The 24,867-nt window shown below is 47.3% G+C and overlaps 1 protein-coding gene across 13 annotated transcripts in view; it reads left to right on the top strand.

Moving 5' to 3' along the window:
• PTK2 (protein tyrosine kinase 2) overlaps positions 1 to 24,867 on the top strand; it is a 262,938-nt gene that overhangs the window by 158,291 nt on the left and 79,780 nt on the right. For 12 of the 13 annotated variants that reach the window (XM_048212414.2, XM_057308018.1, XM_057308017.1 and 9 more), the window contains 4 exons: positions 2,686 to 2,793; positions 4,306 to 4,423; positions 10,469 to 10,499; positions 13,040 to 13,092. In XM_048212414.2, coding sequence (XP_048068371.1) covers positions 2,686 to 2,793; positions 4,306 to 4,423; positions 10,469 to 10,499; positions 13,040 to 13,092 — 310 coding nt within the window. Of the gene's footprint in view, positions 1 to 2,685; positions 2,794 to 4,305; positions 4,424 to 10,468; positions 10,500 to 13,039; positions 13,093 to 23,845; positions 23,930 to 24,867 lie in introns of all 13 variants that reach the window. The other variant, XM_057308025.1, reaches the window with a different exon arrangement.

Raw genomic sequence — 24,867 nt, 5'->3', positions numbered from 1 at the left:
TTTAAGAGCCTTTGCTAACTTGAAATAAAATCACAGAATATGCTTTGCACATAGAATTCCGTAAGTTTATTTCAGTATGTCCATACACAGCACAGAGACAGGCGGACGTTACAGGAGAGTCAGAGCTGGGTACTGAGCATGTTCATCTGAGAGAGGGCCCCCGGAAGTCCTCCCTTACAAGTAGTATAGAAAAGTGACAAGGGGAAGTTATGCGACTGACCTTGGGGTCCTGTCAGAATGAGGCAGAAACACAGTAGCTTAAAAGAAGAAGAAGAAGAAGAATATAATAATATCCATGACTTAAATTTCTCATGGTACTTTGGATTATAAGATGGCGATAAGAGGAATATTTTAATATAATCATTTAATGAGACTGGTTGAGATGTCCCTTATTTCATGCATCACCAGCTTAATAACATTTGATTCCTGGTCTGGTAGAAGGAGCCCCATGTCCTTTGTTACAGACGTGTGTGCATGGGGTCAGCAGCTCAAATACCAAACAAGCATTGCCCTCCCTAATGTCATTTTCCAAAATGGTGAGCAACTCATCATAGCATTCCAAAGATAGCAAAGTCAGTATTCCCTAAATTATACAGAAGTTGTGTTCCTGGAAAATTCAGTGCAGAGCATACTTTGTATTTTAAAAAAGACCTGGGTTCTAGAATCAGATTTCTTACCAACATGAATACACACCAGGACACTTGAAAGCCATTCAGGACATAGGACAGTTTTCGTTGTGAGGGAATTTCCTGTGTGTTATATCACGTCTCACAGCCCTGGTCGCCATTTATCTCTCTCATTATTCAGCCAACCAAAAACAACCCTCTGGGGCATGATTCTGCCCCGGAAAGACTAGAGTGCTTCCGATCAAGACAAGCTCATGATGAGAAATTAGGTCCAAGAGGCAGGCAGAGGACAGACCGGGTGGGTGTTTGCTTCCTTTTGCTGGCATCGTACCTGTTGAAGCAGGGGGCTGTCAGACCTGACTTACACTGTAAAGTACCTCCCTGGCTTCCAGGTAGGACAGGCACAGATCGAGGGAAATAGCTGCAGGGTTGATGCTTAACAGGGTACCAATGGTGATTGCGCTGCAGTGGTAGCTGGCTGGGTGGAAGGAAAACGCACAGACTCCGGGTGTGGAGCTGGGCTGGGTGTGGGAGAGGAAAGAGAGGAGCCGGTGATAATGCCTCCGTTTTTTGGCTCAGGAACAGGGTTGACTGGCTGGTGATGCCTCTTGCTGCACTGGGGAGGCTTGGAGGAGGAGCAGGTGTTAAAGGCAGATCCTGTGACTGTGCTGTGCACAGTCTGTCCCCGACGTCCCAAGCCCACAGAGAGTCATGTAGGTGGTTGGGTATATGTCCCAGTTCAGGGCTGGAGACGGTACTTGCACGATGGGGCTGGATGGTATTTGCTGGGCCACCACAGCTCAGGAGAAGGATGGGACCCAGTACAGAGTCCTGTGGCCCTCGATCATTTAGAGATGGAATAGAGGAGAAGCCAAAGGAACTGTGGAAGACAGAGAGGTAGGAGGGAGCACCACGTGGGCAGACGGCACAGAGGTGGAGAGAGGAGAGTGGGCAAGGGGCTGTGCTGCCTGCAGCTTGGACGTCTTAGAATGGGAAAGTGGAGGGCTGCCTCTGGGCTCCCGTCTGAAGGCCTCACGGAGCACACCTGTGCCTGAAAGCAAAGCTATAAAAATGTGCTGATGTGAAGGGAAGCTTGCTTGCTTGCTTGCTTGCTTGCTTGCTTTTTTTTTTTTTTAAGATTTTATTTATTTGAGAGAGAGAGTGCATGAGCTCAAGCCGGGGGGAGGGACAGAGGGAGAAGCAAACTCCCCGCCAAGCAGGGAGCCCTACACGAGGCTCGATCCCAGGACCCCAGGATTGTGACCTGAGTGGAAGGCAGACGCTTCACCAACTGAGCCACCCAGGCGCCCCTACGAGTCACTTTCTGAACCGTAATTCCAGCTCCGTCCCAGTGGCAGAATCTGGGCTGAGTGGAACCCTTGGTAGGAGAGGCCAATCCTCATGACATTGTAAGAGAAAGAGGCTATAATCGGGGTAATTGTTGTGAATAAATGTGTAGGAATCATCACAGCGAAGTGATCATTGTCATGAAATGCTAGAAGGATAAGGGACAAATGGGCTTTTTTTTTTTTTGTCTTCATAAGAAGAAAAGAGTTGATTCTAGTTGGAGAAATGAAGTCTCCCTTGGCATGTCTTTTTGGGAAGGGTCCTTTGGACACCTGCCAACTCCCTAGCCCCGTTACACTCAGAGACTTGCTTTAGTTCAGGGTGCACTGGGAGTGCACACGCGCCCCTCTCTCCATGGGAACGGGAGCAGGTTTCACATGTGGTTCCCCCCAAGGCCAGTGAGTGAGTCAAGTCCAGGACTTTATTCTGCTTCCTTCCTTCTCTGGGACCTGTGACTCACCCGTCCAGCCCTGACAGGTGGAGTGCTCCTGCTTGGCCATCAGGCACATTCCTCACCTGGCGGTTCCAGGACTGCTCCTAAGGAGGAGAAACCCCCCTGCGGGCTGATGGACCAGCAGCCTCTCCCCCAGACGCAGTCATCAGCAGGAGGTCCTCGGGAGAGTGGGATGGGGTGGGCACCGCGAGAGAGTCACGCAGTACCTGACAGGAGGCTTTATCTGGGGTCCCAAGTGGTTGCTTCTTCTCTCCCAAGCCCACACATCTGGCCGACTTCAATCAAGTGCAGACCATTCAGTATTCGAACAGCGAAGACAAGGACAGGAAGGGGATGCTGCAGCTGAAAATCGCCGGCGCCCCCGAGGTAAGGATGCCGTTGTCGTGGGTCGTCGGAATCCCACTTTCTCATCTGTGGTGAGGTTCTGTTTCCAGTAGTAATGAGTACGTGCCCCCAAGAGTAGAGCAGGTGACAGATGGTAAAGTCGGTCAGGAGCATTCTTGTTGACGGTTGAAGATCTTGTGAACTACTGCGAACACACAGGTACCTCCCGTGAGCGGCGTCATTTCCCAGAGTGCTGCGCGTGGCGGTCCCTGGGCCGGGTCCCCTGCTAGCCGTACCTCCGCTGCTGCAGCTCCTGCCGGAGGGTCGCCCGCTGCTCTGACGCTTAGCACGGGAGCCAGGAGGGACACGGTCATCCTCAGAACCCAGCGAAAGAAGTTCTTTGAGATACTTTGTCCCCATTGTACAGCTGAGGAAGCCGAGCGCCTCCCAGAGCCCACGTTTTTAATCCGCATGCAGCGTGGCCCAGTCAGGATAGGGCATCATCTGGCCAGTACTGCATCAGGTGGCCCTCTCTGAGAGACAGGCAGAGAACGCTCACGTGTGGAGCAGTCGGAAGGCCTGCTGGCCCGGGCGGCTGTGCTTGCAGCACACAGGACCCCTGTCGTCTGCTCCACGCGGTGCACAGGGCGCTTTGCTGGCGGCAGCCTTTTCTCAGATGGGGTTTATCTGCCACGCTCCTCACTTGTTCTTTCTGCCTTGGGAGTGGTGACATTTCTGAGGCTCTAGGAAGTCCATTTGATTCTCAGAGGTGAATAAATGAAACCCTAAAATATGGAAACTATTGCCAGTTAAAATTTCCCGACAGCATCTCCGTAACAGTCTCGCTCAGCATCACCACTGTCAGAACTCCGCCCCCGCCCCGTCCCCCGGAACATGTAGGTCAGCGCAGGGCAGGTGTGGTGTTCTTGGACCAGGAGAGTGAGGAATACTGCTCGGGTTAGGGCATCCCTGTGTCTGGAAGGAAAATACACCTCTGATCATCTCCCAGATAATCTTTAATGATAAATCTTTAGGCAGTTTATCAAATTTGCAGATTTGATGGTGAAAAAAGTGATTTCTGACCTCTTAGGCAAAATGTGCTGTGCATGCTAAAAATAATGAGATTTTTAGTAACTTTCTTTAATGCTAGAAAAATTATGATGGATAATTGATAAAAATTTACTCTATGTTTAATTTCTAAAATAGGCCATACTTGAAATATACTGATTCTTTAAATTCTTCCCTTAATTAGATGTGCCAGAGGGGCCACTCTGAAGGGAAATATTTTTTTTTTGCCTCCTTTAGTTCTAGAAAATGAATCTCAGTTTAAGTGATTTTTCTGTTTTTGTCTGGGTCGCCTTCTGTCACATATTCTAGGAATAACGTCCTTAAATATCAAACTTCCTTTTTCACGCCAACCTTATGACAAATCTGTGTCGCTGTCACTCTTCTCTGTTTCCAAGTGTATCTAGAGATCTGATGTCATAGCGCAGCTGCCCCTTTGATGATTGCAAAGAACAATAACGCCTCTCTCTTGGTCTTTTCCCCTTTTAGCCTCTGACAGTGACAGCGCCGTCCCTAACCATCGCCGAGAATATGGCTGACTTGATAGATGGGTACTGCCGGCTGGTGAACGGGGCCACACAGTCTTTTATCATCAGACCCCAGAAAGGTGAGGTCCTGCTTCTGCTTGAGCAGTCCCACTGGGAGCTGTTAGGCGCGCTCACCCCAATAGCCTCTGCTTCTTCTTTTAGATGACTCTGCAGGCCAAACGACTAATTCAGCCCAGTATATCTGTATTCTTGGTTTTCCGGAGAAGTGGGGCAATGTGCAGCCTGTGAGCCGGGTTTGAATAGAAGAGCTTTGGGGAACCAGTGTTGGTGTTCAGGCTGCTGGGTTCGGGCAACACACGAGTGCTTTCTAGGCTGCTGTCAGTGTTTGTAGATAAATTTTTGGGATTATGTTCTGGATTGTTATATTTTTTTTCAGGTCTCCTTTGTAACTCATGTGAAATAAAGTATCTTTCTGTTTTTTCTTATAGATCTCAAAAGCTTAGAGCAAAGAACAATATTAGTTCTAAGGCTTGCTGTAAAATCCATGATTAAAATGAATAATTGTCCTAGAAACAAGGCTGTTATCACTTCAGAAGTGATGTGAGGTTCTTGCAAGGCAGTAAGAAGGGTTGTTTCAGAAGGTTTGGATTTCTGAAATAGTCACAGAATGTTCCAGCAGGATAATAGCGTAGTGGTAGCAGGAAAAATCTGGGCTTTAGCAATGTATCCATTTGTATGTTCAAATCGCAAGTCCTCTGTGCTGCCATCTGTAAATTGCTTGACCTTTCTGTGCCTCGGTTCTCTATAACACACAATGAGTGGCACCTATCTTTGGTTTCGGGAGGATGAATGACTTCATTAATGTGGAAGGCTTGGAACTGTGTCTGGCAGATGCATTGGCCATAAATGTTAGCGTTGTTTCCGTGGCTGCTGCTAGCTGCAGTGCGATCCTGACATCCTATGAGAACCTGGACTCTGACCGTCCTCATCTGTAAAGAATGACACCTGCTTTATGGTGTGGTAGGTGGGTCCACAGGGGGGCCCACAAAGCAGCCACCTCTGTGGCAGGTAGACACAGGTTCCCTTGCAGCCCTCGCCTCCGTGACCAGGACCATCACAGAAAAGTAGTGCTGAGGGGCCGAGTGCTGTGTGTCCAGGTACGTGGCCCGGAGAGGAGATAGGAAAGTAGACGATGACGTCCTGAACTCCTGGTAAAGACCCTGCAGAAAGCCCGGCCTGCCAGCCACCAGTGCCCTGTGCTGACAGAGCGGTTGGAGGGAGCAGTCGGGGTGGGGGGCAGTGTGAAGCAGAGGAATCATTGGAACCTTTGTGTAAAAGTTAGTGTCATGATGTGCTCTGAATACAACAGCTAAAGCCACAGCCAGAAGGCCAGTACGTGTGTGGATCCTGGGAGACGACTCATCTAGTAAAAATCTTTATGATACTGTGATCACACCAGTAAAACCTATTAATTTTTTTTCTAATAGAGTGTATATTTAGATTTATAGTAGTTTTCTTTGTATGAAATATAGAAATGAAGTTGCTTTTAGAAAGTTCTAAAAGCCTGCTCTGTTAAAACTCGTACAGACATAAACTCTTGATTTTTCATTTTGTGGTTTAAGCAGAGGTAACGTACCTTGCAAATATTATTTAAATGTTTTGGGAAAATTCCTTTCCATGAAGATAGTATTTTGTGACAGTGTTCAATGTGACATATTGCCTGTCTCCTTTTTAGTAAATAATTTTAAAAATTTTACCCTAATTTACCAAATGTTCTTTATCAGTTTGTACACACACAAAAATAACATTCAGACATTAAGCATTAAATAAGCCAGCCATTCCGTGTTTGAAACTCAACACCTTCCTGTGTTGGTTTTTAATTGGCTTTTTTTTCTCCTTAGGGATAAACATTTTGATATCACATCTTGTGAACTGAGATGCATTAAGTTCTTCATGCATATGACAAGAGCACAAGTGAAAACGCTTCTCATAAAATCCTAGTAGGGCGCTGGCTCTTAGCAATTTTACGTTGTCCTTACAGAATGTGATACTAGACTCGATAATTTACCTTAGTCTCAATCCTCGCATGTTCATTTATTACACAACTATTTTATAATGGATACCTAAAGTTGAGATGTACTGCCTAATGGAAATAATACTTTAAATCAAACATTTTTAATGGATTATAGTAAAAAATATATGTGGACAAGAGCACATGAGCATTTTTTAATTTAGATTTTTTTGAAATTTCTAATAAATTTAGAACATGTTTCTGCAATCCAGTGCCCCATTTTCCTGGCAGCATGCTTTTAATAACGCTTCTCTGTGCACCCATGTGTCTCCTCTAGACTGTAAACTGTTTAATGGTGAGCAGCCGTGTCCATGTTGACGTGCACAACAGAGACACAGTCCTAAGTGATCTGTAGGTCAGACTTGTGAGCTGTGAGCGTGCTCAGACGCACTTGGTTAGTTCTGTGATTCACCACAATTACTCTGCACGTACAAAGTGTGGGTGGAAAACATAATTAGAGCCACAAGCAAGATATCCTGAACCGAGTTCCATCAGAGTTGCTAAAAGACCTTGGCCCTTACTGTAGGGCGTTAGCTAGCCTATGCCTCACCCACAAGAAAGCTCAGTGGCAGTTTTTCAATTTTAGTAAAATTCTCCTCAGAGGAAAGAATGATGCAAATTAACACAGGGTCATAATTTCCTCATTCCTCAGAAGATTTCCTGTATGCGGGATGATGATAAGCCTGTACCTGGGAGGGAGGGGATGTGTGCTTCTAAGATGTCACGACCCAGAGTGTAGCAAGAACAGAATTGACAGGGTTGGTTATGTAAACATGAAAGCACTTCTGTTAGTAAAAGAAACATTTTTTAAAGCTGAGATACAGGAGGGAAAACATCTGTGACACAGACAACAAAGAATTACAATCTCTTTCTCGTGTGTTCTTCCAGCTCATTAAGACAAGCCAGTATGAAAATAGGCTCCTTGTAGAGGAGTGGACCCGCAGATGTGCAGTAAGCATTGGACACCAGCAGTGACAGATGCGTTTTCTGGTTTTAGCTTGGTGATGTGACTCATCTTCCATTTCATCCTTGGCAGGGCTTGGAAGATGTGCTCTCATGCTTGGTTGGTGTCCGTGTAAGTTGTTGGAGGCCCGTGTAGCGGTGGCACCCCGCCCGTTGTCCACCTCCGAGAAATCCTCTTGCAGAATCAGACAGACACGGGATGTTCACTCTGCAGTGTTTCTAGTAGCTCAAGACCAGAAACAGCCTAAGTGGCCACACGGTGGGAAGCAATCCCTACCTCATAGATACTCCGCACCTGTGAAAAACCATGAGAGGGCGCTGTTTTCGTGCTAAAAGCCTACATGTGCGCGTGCGCACACACATAAATGTAGCCAAACATCTGTGTGTGTGTGTGTGTGTGTGTGTGTGTGTGTGTGTGTGTGTGTGTGTTCGCCAGTGTAAGAGGAGCCTGGAAATCTGGGGAGCTAAGTGACCGACTGTGGACCGGGAGTACTCCCAGGGAGGTGGAGATGTGTCGAAGCGGGGGAGGAACCTTCGGCATTTCCACTCCTTTCTACAGTATGCGCCTTTATGATTCAGATTTGTTACAGGGAATCTGCATTGTTTAATTTAAAAAACAGATAAAAACTTTTATTCAAAAATTAAAAGTCAAATACAAAGATTAATACAGAGATACACCCTTATTCCTAAAGGATTTATTCCGCGGAATAAGATATCTACATTGGGAATGACACAGGAAGTCATACGTTAGGCATTCAGCTTATAAATTTAAAGGAATGTTAAAAATTAACACCCAGAACCAGGCATTTTAGTTGGTGAGTACTGGGTTTTTATAACACTGCTGCTACTAGTGTGTGGTGCCGTTTTACTCCGTGATCTGTAACTTGCTTCCTGAAAGTGTACCCTCAAGGTCCTTCCGTTGTTAATCAGCTCATTTACAGCCTTCTTCCTGCTCCTGCCCAGCTGCTTAGGAAGTCTATTAACCAAGTGTTTATGAACTGGTCTCTTTTTCTCTCCAAGGAAGGAGACACCGCAACAAAGAGTGCAGACAGCTAGTGGCCACACTGATGGGTCACGGGCAAGGCCATTACTAATGGACAGTGGTGGGTGTAATTGGAGCATTCATGGGTGGTCAACTAATGATAGGATTTTCTCGTAACTCCACACTTGGCCTTCGTGGTGTCACATGGTTATTTTGCTTGAAATGTGGACGTCAGAAAGTCAGAGTGAGGCAGTGCGGATGGAACTGTGGCAGTGTACTGGGTACCACACGGTGGTTGTCTACATTCCGCGCTACTCATGCCTCACCACTGTCCCTGCAAACCAGACAGTCCGGTTTCTGTTTTGTAGGTACATAAACAATTGTTCAGAAAGAGTCACTCACGTGGGGTCCAAGGCTGATTCAGTCCTTCATTTACCAAGTGGTGGTCTGAGAACCTTTTGAGCGCAGGGTGCTGTGCTGAGTGTTAGAGACACCTGCGTGCAGGTTAAGTCCGACCTTCAGGTGCTCTGGTACATGGACGTGCCCTGGAATGAGGCAGAAGCACAGCACGCCATCCAGACCAGAACCAGCTGAGGTGCTGCAGACGGGCTCCCTGGAGCTCAGATTGGGCTTGAATGGAGCTTTTTTTTTTTTAAAGAGTATTAGATTATTTATTTATTTTTAAATTCTAGTTCGTTAACATACAGTGCAATATTGGTTTCTGGAGTAGCATTCAGTGATCCATCACTTACATACAATACCTAGTGCTCATCACAAGTGCCCCCCCCTTAATACCCATCACCCATCTAGCCCGTCCCCCACTGGATTGAGCTTTGAGAAATTGAGGAACGGTATTTCTACCAGAAGGAAGAGCATCTTTCAAGGACTGGAGCGTGTGGAGGCAGCATGATGTGTTCAGGGAAATATGCAGTCACCCGGGACCAGGGAACAGTAGAGAATAAGACTGGGGAGACAGGACAAAGGTAACTTCTGGGGGCGGAGAGCTCTTGGGGCTGCGTTCTAGGGCAAGTGCAAGGAGCAGAACTGTAGACAGCAATTGTGACTGCACTGTGGACACTAATGCGCTGCCTGGGAGGGCATCACAGAGATGGGTGGTAGGTGGGCGGACACCCCGAAGATGGAGATAGGGTGGTGTTGTGTGCTTTGTGGGTTAAGCAGATGTACTTAAATTTCAGCTTAAGAGCCATCCAGAGGGTCGCCTCTCTGGCTCCAGTCAGTAGAGCATGCGACTCTTAATCTCAGGGTTACGAGTTCAAGTCCCACATTGAGTGTAGACATTACTTAAAAATAAAATCTTAAAAAAAAAAGCCAATGGAGACACTACAAGTTTAAGCAAGGGAATGACTTGATGAGTGTGTATTGGGGGGAAGATTATCCTGGTAGTAACTTAGCTCAGGGATGGAGTAGGAGAGAAGATTAGTTAGGTGCCTGTTAGATTTATACAGATAGAAGACATTGAACTGGGGGCTCCGTGCTTCCTGCTTGACAGAAGGAGGGTGGGGAGAGAGCCTCTCCACCAACCACCAAACGGAGTCCCGTGCTTCACTGTGACGAGAGCGAGAGTGGCAGGAGCCAGGGCCGGGAGCGACGCGCCCACCCCTGGCACGGGGGGCGGGGGGGGGGCGGGGAGGTGACCCCCCGGCACATGCTGCAGGCCTGCTTGCTTCCTGGGCTGCTCTGGGGCATCAGTCCCTCGGCCTCCGCACATCCCGAGGATCAGTTGTCCTGTGTTTGTGTTTCCTAGACAGGTTTTGGTGTTGCTACTACTGAGCATTTTTATCAGAGGACAACATGGCCAGTCCTTTGGTGTAAAGGAATGTTGACTTTGAGCATAAGAGATCCTTCATCTTTCAGGGTCTCCTGGGAAGGATGTCTTTCACCAACTTAGCACCTCAGGGCTTTGTTCTGATTAGGCAGTACCTTTTACACAATGTGCACCTCCAGTCGGTTTATGTGTGTTGTAAATGTTGAAAATAAACCACGAAAGCCTAAGATACGCAGTATAATAACTTCCTTATTAGAGGGTTATTGCTAAATTCTGGACTAAGACTTACCCTTGTTCTCTGATTGCTATACATAATCTTGAAATAGGAGGGACCTCATCTCTCTCTCTTTCTCTTTCTCCAGAAGGTGAACGGGCTTTGCCATCAATACCAAAGTAAGTGCTGTCTTGTGCATTTTGTTACTTAGTTGTGTTAGAAACTGTCAAGCAATCACCTGCTTTATTTTCCATTTGCCTGAATCATCAAATTCCTGTGTATACAACTAGGGAAGAAGAAAACAAGTATTGCCAGAGAGAAGTCAAATCAGTTGTAAATCGTGTTATGTATTTAGGTTTAACCAAAAGTTTCAAATGACTTTCCCCTTAAGTTCATTGAGCAGCTGGAGGACTGTCCCAGCGAGAGTACCAGGGAGGCCTGTTGATGGTTTATACTCAGCACTCACCTTTGTAAGAACCTGAGAATTGGTGCCATTCTGGCCATTTTACAAGTGAGAAAAGTAAACATAAGTGATTTATGTTCATTTTTTAAGTTGTTGATGTCATGAATTTCATAGTAGATGTGTTCATCTAAAAGATTAAAAAGAATTGAGCAGTGATGCCAGAAGAACTTAGTAACTTCCCTGGGGTCAGCCAGCATGCGAGGGACTGGGGACCAAATGAAAGTTAAAATTGGGAGATGTGGACACATCGGTGAGTAAGCATCGCAGCCCAGTGCTGAGCACTCCAGATCTCATGACACCTGCAGGCGCTGCTGCTGCTCTGTGGATAAAGGCTAGCATCCTTGGGCCAGCGGGCTGGCCCCCCACCGCTGGCCCCCGCCGGCCCCTCTAGGCATGCTTCACCACCATTCATATTGTTCTTCAGCTCTGTTGAACTTCCTTTAGTTACTGGAGTAAACGGTCCTTTCTTTACCTGCAGGCCATTGTAAATGCTCTTTGCTCACAGGCCCCACTCGTCCTCCAGCCTCCCTAGCCTTGCCTAGCCCTGCTCTTCTTTCTGGGCTCTAGAAACCTCCCACGATTGCCCAGTCCTGAGAGCACCCTCGTGTGCTTCCCCATAACACCTTCTTACTTGCTGGAGGACTTATCACACTTGGCAAAATTACCTCTTTGCTTATCCGTGGCCCCGGGGCCTCGTGGAAGCCAGGGTCACGTGGCATCATAGACCTGGCCCGGGGAGTATCGCGTGTGGGAGGTGCACCATAGCTGTGCGGGTGGGTGGAGGAGGGATGGGTCAAAGCAGCTTGCTTTCAGCTCTCAGGCAGTGTGTTTCACAAACTCAGTAATGTTTAATAGATATTTATTAATGTCCCACATTAGGCCAGAAACTAATGCCCAGAATATCTTCAACTGTAGGAAATCTATAAGAGATGACTTTGAGATTGAAATATGCAGAATTGTAAACACAGATACAAAAGTGGGTGAAGACAGGAGTAGGTTAGAAGTGAAAACAGATGCTAGAAACACTGACTGAGAAAGCAAACTTTAAAAGAGTGACATTGCCACAAATCAGAGCAGCAGATGCTGTGGTGGCTGTTGGTCGGAGAGCTGGCTGGTGAAATCCACGGGCTGGTGAGCAAGCTGATTTGCAGCAGCCCCCAGACACGCGGCATGGGAGAGGAAGAGCCCACGGCGCAGGCAGCAGGGCGTGGAAGCCGATGGCCCGACCTGCCGTGGTGGTTCAGACAGTTGTCAGGAGTCACGTAGCTGCAGTGGAGGAGAAACCTGTGATTTGTCACACAGCAGCTGTGATTCAACTTCAAAGATCATTAGATCTCGGATACATAAAGAACTCAGTAAAAGTCCCATGGCTTTATGCTGAGGTCACTGATCGTAGAGGCTCCACAGCTGCATACTGAATTGTCCTCATTCCCGAGAAGGATCTACTCTTCAGGTCCTGTGTTTCCCGGTGGAAAGTCTATGTACTAGAACCATGTTCTGTTCCGCAGTTCTATAGTTCATGCTTACATATCTGGAAGAGTTTTCTTCTATGAAAACGTCAAAGTCACTAAATCTAAAGAGTCTGGGGTTCCTTTTCTTTCTCTGTGCTTTGTGCTTTCCAAAAATGTAAAACTGAACTGCGCTTCTATTTTTTAAATGTCAATAAGACTTTTGGCCAAATTTTTATTTTATGTGGGTAAATACGTAAAACACACCTGTTGTTGGGACATTTTATGAAACAAGTAACCAGATACATTAAGATTACGTTTTTTTAAAGTCTGTAAATAATAAAAGTAGGTGTTCATGTCCTGCCTGCTTTTTTACATGCTCTAAATTTAAGAAGGACCAGGTACACTCCAGTTTTTCAGATTACGTTTTAGAATGCAGTTTCAACTCCAGGTGTTTCTTTTCCCTCTACTTTATAAGTGTGGAGCAATCCCTTACAGGCTAACATTGCAGTGTAGAATTTTATCTGACCCACGCACCCACCAGGTGGCGAGTGGTGGTGTAGGGCTGAAGCCGCTGTCGTGACTGGCTCTCTCTGAGCAGCTCAGCGCTCCTCCAGTTGCCTGTTGTAATTCCCGACTTGTAAAAGAGTGGAGCAGTCTGGTTATTTTAAGTGCCTCAGGCAGCAGTGCTTAATCTTCTAAAAATCACCCTCGGAGGTGTGCGGTCTCCATGGGAAATGGCCTGGTCCTGACTGTGGCACCCTGTTTGTCAGCATGGCACTCACGGCTTTGCTCCTCTCTGTTTCAGGCTGGCCAACAGCGAGAAGCAAGGCGTGCGGACACACGCGGTCTCCGTATCAGGTGAGAGGCTCCACCCAGAAAGCCCCAGACAGAGCTGCCGAGCATAAATGTTCATGTGCTATAGAAGGAGTGGGCTCTTTATTGTGATTGCTCTTTCTAGAATAGCTTAGAAAGCTGAGCAGTTTGACTACCCAAAGCTCCATCATTTTAACGTGATTAAATAGGTTTAAATATGGCTCACAGATTTGCTTTAGAGGAGACGTGTATATGTAATTCCAGATTACTTCCAAGACTGTATAGAATTCCGAGTTATTTTTCAGTTGTACTGTCACGTTGATCATATTTAGAGTGAACCTTTTTACTTTTGAACTTGCCATCATAATTTGTCTTTGCAACTTAGAATGTAACAGTATGTATTTTGTGTATTTATTGTTTTGAGTTCAGGAAATGCAAAATGTTTTTCAATGGTTTCTGTCTTTCACAATTAACATCAAGTGGTGGTTGCATATTGCTCTTGTGAGAGATGTAGAGAAGATACTGGCACAAGCAGTGTGTTCACTATTATTTTTGCTGGTGTCACGAGGATGGTGTGCTTTCCTTGGTGTGTTTTCAAAAAATATGTGCCTTTTTCCCCCATTGAAAAATGTGGGAAATGGAAGAAAGCGGGAACAGGAAGCATCTTCTGTGGACCCAAATTTGGTGTCTTTTATACGTACACACAGTTATGCATGTGCGTGCACACGTGAACACAATACACGGACATGCATACGTGTACACATACATGTACATACATGCATATACATATGCCTACCGTCCAGTCTGAGCTCTGTGCTACGTTTCTACAACAGCAGCTTCCTAGTAACTCCAGTGTCTGATAATCTGACTCAAAAGAAACCTAATTCCTATTCATTTGATTTCCCTTGAGTTATTTTTTCCTGAAATTGAGCTTTGTGCTTTTGCCTAGTCGATGACTATATTCTTTCCTAGTGTTCCAGCATACAAATGTAATTGTTTATTTTTTATTGTGCACAAACACCCCACAAGCCCTCTCTCAAGAAGTGTCTGTGCCCATCTTTATATACTTGGCAAAGACTCTAGTGAAGAGATGTGGCACAAGCATGTGTCAGAGCACTGCGGTCACTCCAGGTTGAGCTGGAGAGCGTTTTGAGTACTCAAGCTTGGGCCCTTGGCCGGTGTCAGATGCCTGGTGGGTTGTCAGCACGTTCTAAAAGAATAGTCTGTCGTGCTGGCATGCTGCCTTCACCGATGTGCTCTCCTAACCCAGCAGTGGTGCTGGAGCACTACGGGGTGCTTGACGTTGGCACGTGTTGGGCCCGTCCCTTGTTCAGGCCGTGGTTTTGGGGCACAGGAGATGGGGCAGACGTACACCAGGCCCTCGGGGAATTTGTGATCTAGTTAGAGAGACTAAAGCCACTCTGTGCTCAAGTGGTGAGCGTGGCGAAGGATTCTGTCTATGAGCAGGCCTGGGTCCAGAGGAGAGGAGGATGGCCAGCGCCCCAGGATGACCTGCAGCGTGCCATGTAGGACAGGTGAAAGCGGGGCCAGCTGTGCGTGACTCTCAGAGCTCCATGCCATCGTCCTGCAGGCCACAAGCAGCTGCACAAGCGAGCCCTGGGAAGCGCCCCCATGCGGGCCAGTGCACACCCCAGCCCCACGCTGAACAGAGAGCAGAGGTGCCCTATTAGGTGCGTCAGGACTCTGCGCTCAGATGAGGTCCTCAGAGACCCTTCACATCTTGTTCCTTCTCCTGTTTTCCTAACCCCTTTGATCAGTGTCCTTACTGCTTCAGGCTTTGAACCTCAGGATTTTTAGCAGCTGATCATCTTTGAACATCCGGGTTTTACCTCTCCCTGCCACCCATCCTTTCCCATCCTGCCTTCACTCTTCTCTGTAGCTGTCCCATAGCCACAGGTCGGACCTCAGTCCCTTCTCCATGTTAGTTAATTGAATTGCCATCATATGTATATAATTTAAATAGGCAGCTCTCTGGTCATTAGTAACTTTCGGTTATAATTTACAGTTAGACAAAGTTTAGGTTCCTTGGCCCAGCCCTCAGAGGCGCGCACGCGCACACGCACACACACACACACACACACACACACAGACACACACACACACACTGTTTTCCAGCCTCAGAGAGCAGGGACCTGTGCTCCTCCACCCACCTTCTCACAGAGGTCGTTGAGCTTGCTTGAGCTGCCCTGTTGGCCGGGACGTTGTTGTCACCGTCACGTGTCACAGTCTTCCCATTCTTACGGTGACACTGTCTCTTACGTGGTTGTCACTGTGGTCATTTACAGCTGCAGGCGAGGGAGAGCACTTCGTGTTCGGGGGATCCTTAGCAACAGCACCCATGGCTTCAGAGTCCCATGCACCCTTAGTCATCCCGCCTGCTGCTTGCTTACTCAGTGAATGGAGCTAACAGGTGTGGCGTACTTATGTCTTCCACAAAGACTATGAAACATAACATCTGGCCCACCAGGAGCTTGCCTCACACTTAATCCGGAAGCTGTTACGTTGATACCTAGAAAGCCAGTACTGTTTCTTTACCGAGCGGTCTGGAAACCTGCACCACGAGGTTGTGATTCTGGCCTCCTGAGGGAGAGATCCAGTGGCCCCAGTCCCTGCAGACTCTGCATCTGCTTCCCCCACAGCGAGCCCACTCTCTTTCTCCAGGCTCCCGGGGTGAGGTTACAGTCCAGTGGCATGCCCCCCACAAGTGCGTGCTTTTCTGTCACACTCCGTCTCATTGAACCCCTCGTGAGCCCTGCAAGATGGCTGTTATTCCACTGTGACGTTTTGCACATTGCATTAATTCAGCCAGCAAGTACCGTGTACTGGCTGTGTGCAGGCACTGCTCTGGGTGCTGGGGTAAGATAGTGAAAGCAAGGCCGGGTCCCTTCCTTTATGGAGTTGGCAGTCTGTGGAAGAGACAGACCAGAGACACTGGATTAAAATCAAACAGGTAAACCGAGAGCAGTAAGGGGGAGGCTACTGAAAATTATGGTCAAGGGGCACCTGCCTGGTTTAGTCAGTGGAGTGCGCGACTCTTGATCTTGGGATCATGAGTTCGAGCCCCACATTGGGAGTAGAGATTATGTAAATAAATAAAACTTTTTAAGAAATAATAAAGTTGTGGTCAAGAAAAGTATCTCTGAGCAGGTAACATGTGGGCAGGTAACTGAGTGAAGTGAGAGATCGAGCGTGCAGACAGGGAGACGCAGAGCACTAGGCCCTGGAACAGGAGCTTAGAGAATGCGGGCAGCAGCCGAGGTCACAGGGAACAGGGAGAGGGGCCAGGAGATGCAGCAGGCACAACAGTTAAGACTCAGGAGCTTGGCCAGGGCCAGGGAGGTGACAGGACTCTCTTTAGTGAGCATTCAGAATGGTTTCACGGCATTAAAACCTTCACGTGCTTTGGATGTGATCTTGTTCAAGCCCTACGACAGCCTTACAGGGCCTTTTTCATCCCCGTTTCACAGATCCGAGGAAGGAAATTCAGAAAATAAACATTCTGTTAGTGTCACACCTGAAATTGATGGAGCTAGGATTGGAACTCGGTCATTATTGCTCCCTAGGTGAGACTGTCTTTCAGTGCCAGTTCAGAGGAGTTTCCCTCAGGTACAGACGAAGAAGCACTTGGAACGTGGAGAAAGTGGAACTTGTCTGACTGCCCTGTTTCTGAAAAGTTCTTACCTGGTCTTCAAGACAAGATTCAGATGTCACCACCTCCTAGAAGCCTTCCCTGACTACTCCAGGACTCCTTCCTCAGAGTATTCTAGCCCACCGTCCATTTTCTGTTATGGAAAGTCTTTAGATGGATGTGATCATTTTAGAAACCATCTTGTTCACTAGATCACAGCCCCATCATCAGCAAAGACATGTTCTATTTGCTTATTGACTGGGACATCAGTACTTAGGAACTGTTTTTAAGTGAGTTGATGGATGCCTGAGCAAGGTGTGGAGACAGGCCAGGACTTAGGAATGCAGTTCCAGGAGTGGGAGCAGAAGGAAGAAAGGCAGGAACACTCCGAGCTCACAGGGACGAGTCACTGGGCTCTCAGGTGATGGCGTGTGAGCTCATCACTGTGAATTGTTTGGATGCTTTCTGTGGAGGTTTTGGACAAAGGGCATGGACGCTTGCCAACAGGAAGAATGAAGGTCTAGATAACCGAAGACCGTTTTCAACTCTTGATGGATCCCTGGTTGGGGAATAAAGCAGAATCCTGACTTTGAGAGAGGAGGTGCCAGGCACTCATTCGTATTTTCTTGTAAAGTAAGTGTCAGTACTCAATCATCTTCATTAAGATCACAGTTGAATTCCACGTTGAATTATGGAGAGTTTATCTTTGAAATCTAAACAAAGTTGCCCTAGGAAAATAAATGTAACGTTGAGACATTTAAAGAATAACGGCACATTTCCCTGGGCACATTATTCTGAGGACCTAAAGTAATTTCTTTTTAGCCTAATTCTTAACTTTTTAGGAAATGTGCATATTCTAGAGCTCAGTTAGAACTCAGAACCAAGAGGCCAGTGCTGGCAGGAAGGGGGCTGTGAGTGTGGTAGGGAGGGGGATGGCCTGCATTTGGGACAGGGCTTGAGCCTCTGTGTGTGTGTGTGTGTGTGTGTGTGTGTGTGTGTGTGTGTGTGTCTAAAGGCTCCAGAAACACGGTTATTTCCAAGGAAAGGCAGTGAATGAAGCTAAATTTTAAATGTTTTGAAGGCATGAACTCTGGTTTTTTGTTTGGTTGGTTTTTGTGTTTTAGGGGTTTTTTTGGCTTGTTTTTTATAGCCAAGCCATAACACCTTAGTATGACCAGAAGTACAGGGCCACATGTGGTGATGATGCCACCACATGAACAGGGGTCCTCTTAAATGTTCCGATTACATAAAATGGGATCAGAAATTGTAGAAGATTTTTCTCTTTTTCTGTCTCTGCCATGAAAACCAACGTAGTGACCTTTTTCTGTCAGTAGAAATGTTTGGTTTGATTGTTCCTGCTGAGCCCTATGTGATGGTACTTTTTCAGTTTTGCAATTTTAAAATTTTTAACCTCATAACATTCTTTCGTTTAGTTGTTTATCATGCATCATCCTTTCCTTTACCACTTTTAGGTTTTTCAAGTTAGTGACTAGAAATTATTCTAAAATATATTTAACAAGATAAATGTTATTTGCTTTCAGCTGATTCGTTATAAATTTCATCGTTCGCTTATATATGCAAAAACAGTTTGTAAACTATAAAGTTCTGTAAACTACAAGGTGGTATGTCCATAGTCCATAATAATTATGGTGCTTTTCCTCTTTTTCCCACGGCCTCTGAAATACTAGGTCTGTGACTTGTTGCTGTGTCACAGCCTTCTAAACATAAGAGGTATTTATACACGAACGAGGCCCAGAGACGATGCCTGGCATGTTCACATGCATTATCTTGTTTAAACCTCAGGACACTCTTCCTCGTGCTGTTACAATTTTACAGGTGGGGAAGTTAAGACTCAGAGTTGAGGTGGCTTGGCCCGGTTCACATAGTAAGTAACAGAAAGCCTGATTGAAACCCACGTCTTTACATCAGACCACACTGAATCGTTCAGAAGCTTAGTAACTTTCCTACGTGGAAGGGAGGACTGCTTTGGAAGAGTCTGAGTGTGGTTGCATTGTAGTTTATGTCTCCATTTGTCAAGAATTAGTACTGATTCATTTCTTGACAGTCTTCTGCTAAAATTCGAAAGTCCTGCCCTATACTCAGGTTTGAAAGAGTTTCTTTTGTCCGGTTTGCATGCTAGCTTCAGTTTGACAGTGCTGTGATTTATAGGGTAGTCTCTGTCTATTGCTAAAAGCTTAATTTTAACACTAGCTTTTAGGAATTTTTTTAAGTGCCCTAATTCAGAGTATTAGCACCTGGTATATGCAAAGTGAATTTTTGTAAATTAAGTGCTCTGTGACATAATTTAATCAAATTGATGCTGCTGATTATTTTTATGTGCATGAAGTGTAAAACAAGTTTTACTGACTTGTTCCTAGTACCTGGCTTACTAGAAATTCTTCTGATTTCAACGATCACGAATAGGGTTCTATAATTAGTCTCATGTCAGGAGAGACTTGTAGCCACTGAGAGGTTCGCAGTTGTGTCTCCCTGGATATGGTCAGTGGCTGAAGGTGCTATGCGTGAATGGCCAGAGCATCCCACCGTGCTGGCTTCCCTCCACCACCATTATTAGGTCCTTTGAACTCCCTTTGCCTTTGCTGGGATTTGGGCTACTGAACCATCTGCCTCTCCTCTCTGGCTTCTAAAGGCATTGAGAAAAATACCCTAGAGTCACATGGATACTGAAATATCTACGTCGTATATTGTAAAGTAGTCTCCAGAGCTAAACTGGCTTCCTAGTGCTGAGCCTTGAGTTGGACTTGACCCCCAAAAAGCTATAGACACGTGGAGGCCCCCTGTAGGGAGCAGTCTGAGACACTTCCCAGTGAGAAAAAGCCCACGTGAACAGCGGAGCAGTGAGTGCAACAGCAGACTAAACAGGGTATTTACTTTTCCACACTTACCAGGGCACATGCATCTGTTACCTTAGCCCTGTGCACCTGTTTCCAGAATGGAGAGTATGCCCACCTTCCCCCTAATCATGTCCACTGATAAGGGGCAATGCAGCACTTTAATCTGTTGAAGAAATTGTGTCACCTACACTGTTGTCCCCCGCGCTGTGGGTCTGGCTGGAGACATCTCTATGACACTGTGCTGAATGTGCTCCTCTTGGGCCCCTGCATTCCTGTATTTCCCATGCGCTGCTTGTTAGGATCAAGGGAAGTTTGATCAGATTCAGGCTCAGTGATTCTTTTACAGGAATACACCACATCTGGCTGTCTCTCTCCATGACATGAAGACCGACCGGTAGATTGGGTTAGTGTGTGACCATCCGTTATAAAGCTCCCGTGAGCATCACACCTGATGGCCTTCGCAGCCATTGACTTGCGTGCCTGGATTCTCTCAGGGGCTGCAAAGTGGCGACACGTGACTTCAGCCATGTCTTCGTTTATTTAGCTGTTATACTTTAAAGACAGCTTTTCCTCATCAGCTGTTCATTTACCCTGAGAAATGCTTCCTCCTGGAAAGACAAGAAAACTGCCTTGTTCTTTCCCTTTATTTTCCAGTTTTTAGAATGATGAGTTGCCTCCCTGGCCAGATCTTGGTCTTCTGTGCTCCCCTTTCTTGAGCATCATTATGAATTCATGGATCTTTGGCATTATCCGGGGCAGGGGGACTCCCACAACTGACCCAGGTTGGATGACGGCGAGGGCAGTTTCCCCCACGCACGTCGTCAGCCCTGACCCCGTACCGTTCCAGCAAAGGAATGTGCCTGAGAGGTATGGTCACGGGCACTGCTGCTTTGCTTGTGTAGCTAAAGACGAGCAGGAAAGCGCGGATCCCCTCAGACTGACCCCAGGTGTGCCAGCTCCTTGAGAAGCACCGTGTGTCATCTCCGCCCTTCACCTGTGTGTAATCCACAGCATCTCCTCTGAGCCTCTGCTCACCCCCCCCAGCCAGCACTGGCCCCTGCCCTGGGGGCGCCACTGTCCCTCCGTCCTCATAGCCAGGGCCATGGCTTCCTGTCAGAGCCATTGCCCCACTCGGCCTGGAGGTAAACTTAGTATCCTTGGCTTCTTGTTACCCCTTCCGGACTGTCCTCCCTCAGAAACCCGTGTATCAGAACAAGACTGCATTCCTGGCTCACTGCCACCCCCCAGGCACCCCTCCAAGTTCCGGGTGATCTCCTTGTTCGTGGTGGAGGATTCTTCCAACCCCTGGCCCCTCAGAGTGGGGCTCTGGTCCTCTTCTCGTGTCCCTACAACAGAACTCTGCACAAGAGTCCTGCGTCGTCACTCTGCTCCTGGAAATGGCCCCTTCCTGGCTTCCTGCCTGCGTGCCTCGCTGCTGCCACCCCACTCTCCACAGTGGATGACCCCCGGTCTCAGTCTTCGGGCCTCTTCCCTGCCACCAGTCACCTCCTTGGGGACCTTACTGTGTTTCATGCCTTAATTATGCTGGTGACTCCCAAATTATCATCTTAATCCCAGAAGCTTCCCTGAACTCAACTCTTGCAGCCAACTGCCTCTTCAGCTCGTCCACTCTGGGGACTCACGAGCATCTTACTGTGCTCGAAAGTGAACCCCTGGTGTCCCCACCAAGCATGCATCTCTCAGTCTCCCCTCTCAGTAAGTGGTGGCTCCTTTCTTCGGCTGATCAGACCAGGGTCTTTGGGCCTGTTCTGGTGCTGCGTTGCTTCTTCCTCTCTGTTCAGTCCATTGACACATCCTAACGGGCTCAGTCCTCTCAATATATTCAGTCCAGCTTCACAGACTCTGTGCCTGGATTGTTGCAGTAGCCTGGCAGTTCTCCCGCACCCTTTAACAGCCCCCCAGGAAACCTTTAAAAGCTAAGGCCAATCACGTCACATCTTTCTCATGTGCATCTGCCCCACGTCATTCAGAGTATCTGCCAGAGCCCTGACGTGGGCTCCCAGGTGTGCGCCATCACTGGCAGCATTCCCCCTCCCCCCCTCACTCTTCCTTCACCCTGCCTGACGCCCTGCTCCTGGGCAAGTGGCCCAGGCTCACCTCTGCAGAGCTGGGCCTGCTCAGCTGCGGTGTGTCTGCCCAGTTGTTTGTACCGCCCTCTCCCTCGGCCCCTCGAAGGCTTTTTGCAAGTGACTCCTTCCGTATTTGAAGTTGCAGCCGCAGTGGAAAATATTCCCTGCCCACTTCAGCTCTGTTTTCCTCTGTGGCACTTGGTATTGACACACCAGGTAATCTACCTTCTTGTTTGTTGTTTTTGCCCCTACTAGAGCATGAGCTGAATAAGGTAGGAGTCAGGGGCCGGTCTCCCTGCTGTTAAACCCAGCATCTGCACAGTGTGCCCCGCTCATGGTAGGTGTTCAACAAACGTAATTATCCTGAATAAAATAACGCCCCTAAATAAACGGGAAGAGTCCTAAGAGCGTTTTTATTTAAATGGGATAATCTTGATATTACTGAAGGAAAGTTATATTTTTAAAGAACTGTTTGCTTTTTAAGTCAATATAAAGAGTACTCAGGTCAGTTTAGAAATAAAATAAGCAGTAGAGAAATGGGACTAGCTTGCACTTACTCGATGGCTGCTCCGTGCCAGGTGCCTAGGGAACCCCATGGGACCCTCTCCACAGCTCTCTGTGAAGGAAGCCTCTGTTGCTTCTCATTTTACAAATAAAACAAGTTTGGTAACTTTTCCAAGGTCAAAGAATGAGTAGGGGAGCCAGCATCTCATTTCAAATATGTGTTCTTTGTATTTTTTATGTTTCCATAATTCCACACCTAGAGAATGAGTTTAAGAACAGTAAAATGAAGTCTCTCCTCTTTACTCAGAGTCGCTGTTTCTATTTTGGCCCACTTATCTTCGCTCAGTTTTTGTCCCTGGAGCCATTTGAAAGCACTTGCGGGCATGGTGTGCCCCTTTACTTACAAATGTTCCGATGTGTATTTCCTAAGACCAGAGACGTCCTCTTACACAGTCACAGTATAGTTATTGAAATCAGAAAACGGAGTCCTGACACAATGCTGTCACCTTCCGTGCCGTCCCGGTCCCTGCCTAACCGTCACCTCGCATGGAGCCCCTGCCCTCCTCCTCAGCCCCAGGTTGGGGCTCCATCCAGCCTGACAGCGTGCATTCAGGCTTCGCGCCAGGCCCCTGTTCCTAACTGACAAGCACAGGGAGCTGCACCCTGCTGACGGCAGTGGAAGGTGAAGCACTCAGTAACGGGGTCGGGATCACAGCACGGCATCCCAAGTATCAATACGTTGTATGTTTCCGTTCCTCTCGCTTCTGTTCCTAACACGTTGTTGCCGTCTGTAAGTCCCTGCCGTCAGTTGATCCCGGCCCTGCTCTCCCTGGGCCGCTCCTGAAGTCCTTTCTCGAGGGGAGCCCATGGGATGCAATTAAATGTTGTGTGTCTCCTGTGTCTTTTCTGTCCCGTGTTCTCACCGCTGCGTCTTCAGGAGCTATACGTCCCCTGCTTTGACTTCACCTGGACAGATGCCCGCTGTTCCCGTTCCACACTGTGACTGTCACTTCTCTGTGCTGCTGTCCTGGCGGGCTGGGGTGCAGCCAGCGTCCAGGGCACAGACGACTGTCACAGTTTACAGTGCCTGAGTGAGGCAGTGAGTGAGCAGATGATGCCAGGGGGTAGGGGGCTTTGCAGCCCGGCTATTCAGACATCGTCCTCACTAGTTTTTATGTTAAAGTCATTTATTTAGGGTGTACACTTAAGGTCTGTGAGTCTGTCTTTGTTGATGATTTGGGGAAAATTGCTCATAAAACTCACAAATCAGGATCTGCTAGTTTCTGGCAATTTTTTCTTTATGGTTGAATGTCCACAGGATTCTCGAATTATTTGTTGGTCTTTGTTTTTTGTCCTGTTTCATTTTGTTTCAGTTTTGTTATTTGTAAAAATATCTGTAATATCTTCACTTGGCTGGCTCTGCAGAGCTGGGAGACTGGTGTGTCTGGCTAAAAGTTTCTATAACTAGTTCTAATCTTTGCTAAAAGAGGAATTTGTATTTTAAAATATTAGTATGTTTTTTAAAACTCAGGTCAATCAGAGTAAGAAATAAGGTGTGCCAGTAGTCCAATAAAAGCATCTCAATTTTGAATTTGCTTTTATAGAGCTGCCTTAAAATGTAACATAAGTTTTCTTTTGTATTTTTGTATGAAATAATGTGTTTCTATTTTTCTCTTTCTTCCTCTTGCCTCTTTATAAAGGAGTCAGTCCCTGCCAACATAAAGTTAAGAAAGCTAGGCGCTTTCTCCCTTTGGTCTTCTGTTCCCATGAGCCTTCTCCTACGGGTACTGCACTCGCTCACGCCAGCTCTCACTAACCGCCGCGCCCCGGCAGCGGGCCTGACCGGACGCTTGTAGATCGTCCTGAGCAGAGTGTGCCTGACTGGGTGTCAGCGTACGTGCTGTCTGCTGCTCAGCAGCCGTACGGGGCGACGGTTCACGTTGACCGTCTCGGGGCTGCTCTCCAAGAGAAGACTTTTTGTTTGCCTGTGTGCTGGTTTTTAAATGCATGACAGGGCGAGGCGTGGCTTCCTGGTTTCATGTGTGGGGCCAGCAGGTGCCTCGTTTACACTGTGGGTTTCCTGAAGTAGCATGCAGCCGTGTGAAGGGTGGTCGGAGTGAGCCCCAGTCTGCTTTTCCTGCTTTGCTGGCAGGTACTTGGGGATGCTGCAGAGCGGAGGCAGCCAGGCCGCGTGGATCATTTTCTGGAAAGCAAAGATTATTTGTAATAATCAGAACAGGAATTTCTCCAAACACTGCATAAATTTAAATGGAAACTTGACTTGCTGTACAGCTTATGTGCTGGGCCTGGCCTGGGGCTCCGTGTAATAGGAGGCCACGGCTCCCTGGGGAGGCTCGCCTTCCCCAGACACAATGATGACTGCTGATCTTCATTTTAATCTGACAGGATGCAAATTCCCTTTGAGGGAGCACAGGCTATTGTTAGCATTTAACTGTGAGAGCCTATCAGATTAATTTTGCTCAGTATGGTAGAGACCAGCCTTACAGAACTGCCGTGGAACTTTGTATGACGTGTGGACAGCTGGAAACTCGGCAGAATGCCCTTACACCAAGTAGACACACTCACTACTGCAATCGCTCTTTCATTTTTGAATTAGGCCTGGGGGGGGGTGATTTTTTGTTTTCCTTGTGCTTTGACTTACTTGTCTTTTTAATAGTGTGTCTCCCTCTCTCCCCTCCCCGCCCTCCTTCCTTCCCCACCC

The sequence above is a fragment of the Ursus arctos genome, unplaced genomic scaffold (assembly GCF_023065955.2).
Source record: "Ursus arctos isolate Adak ecotype North America unplaced genomic scaffold, UrsArc2.0 scaffold_6, whole genome shotgun sequence".
In the NCBI taxonomy this organism is placed as follows: Eukaryota; Metazoa; Chordata; class Mammalia; order Carnivora; family Ursidae; genus Ursus; species Ursus arctos.
Note: the sequence above shows the minus strand (reverse complement) of the source record. Positions and strands in the feature narration are given on the sequence as shown.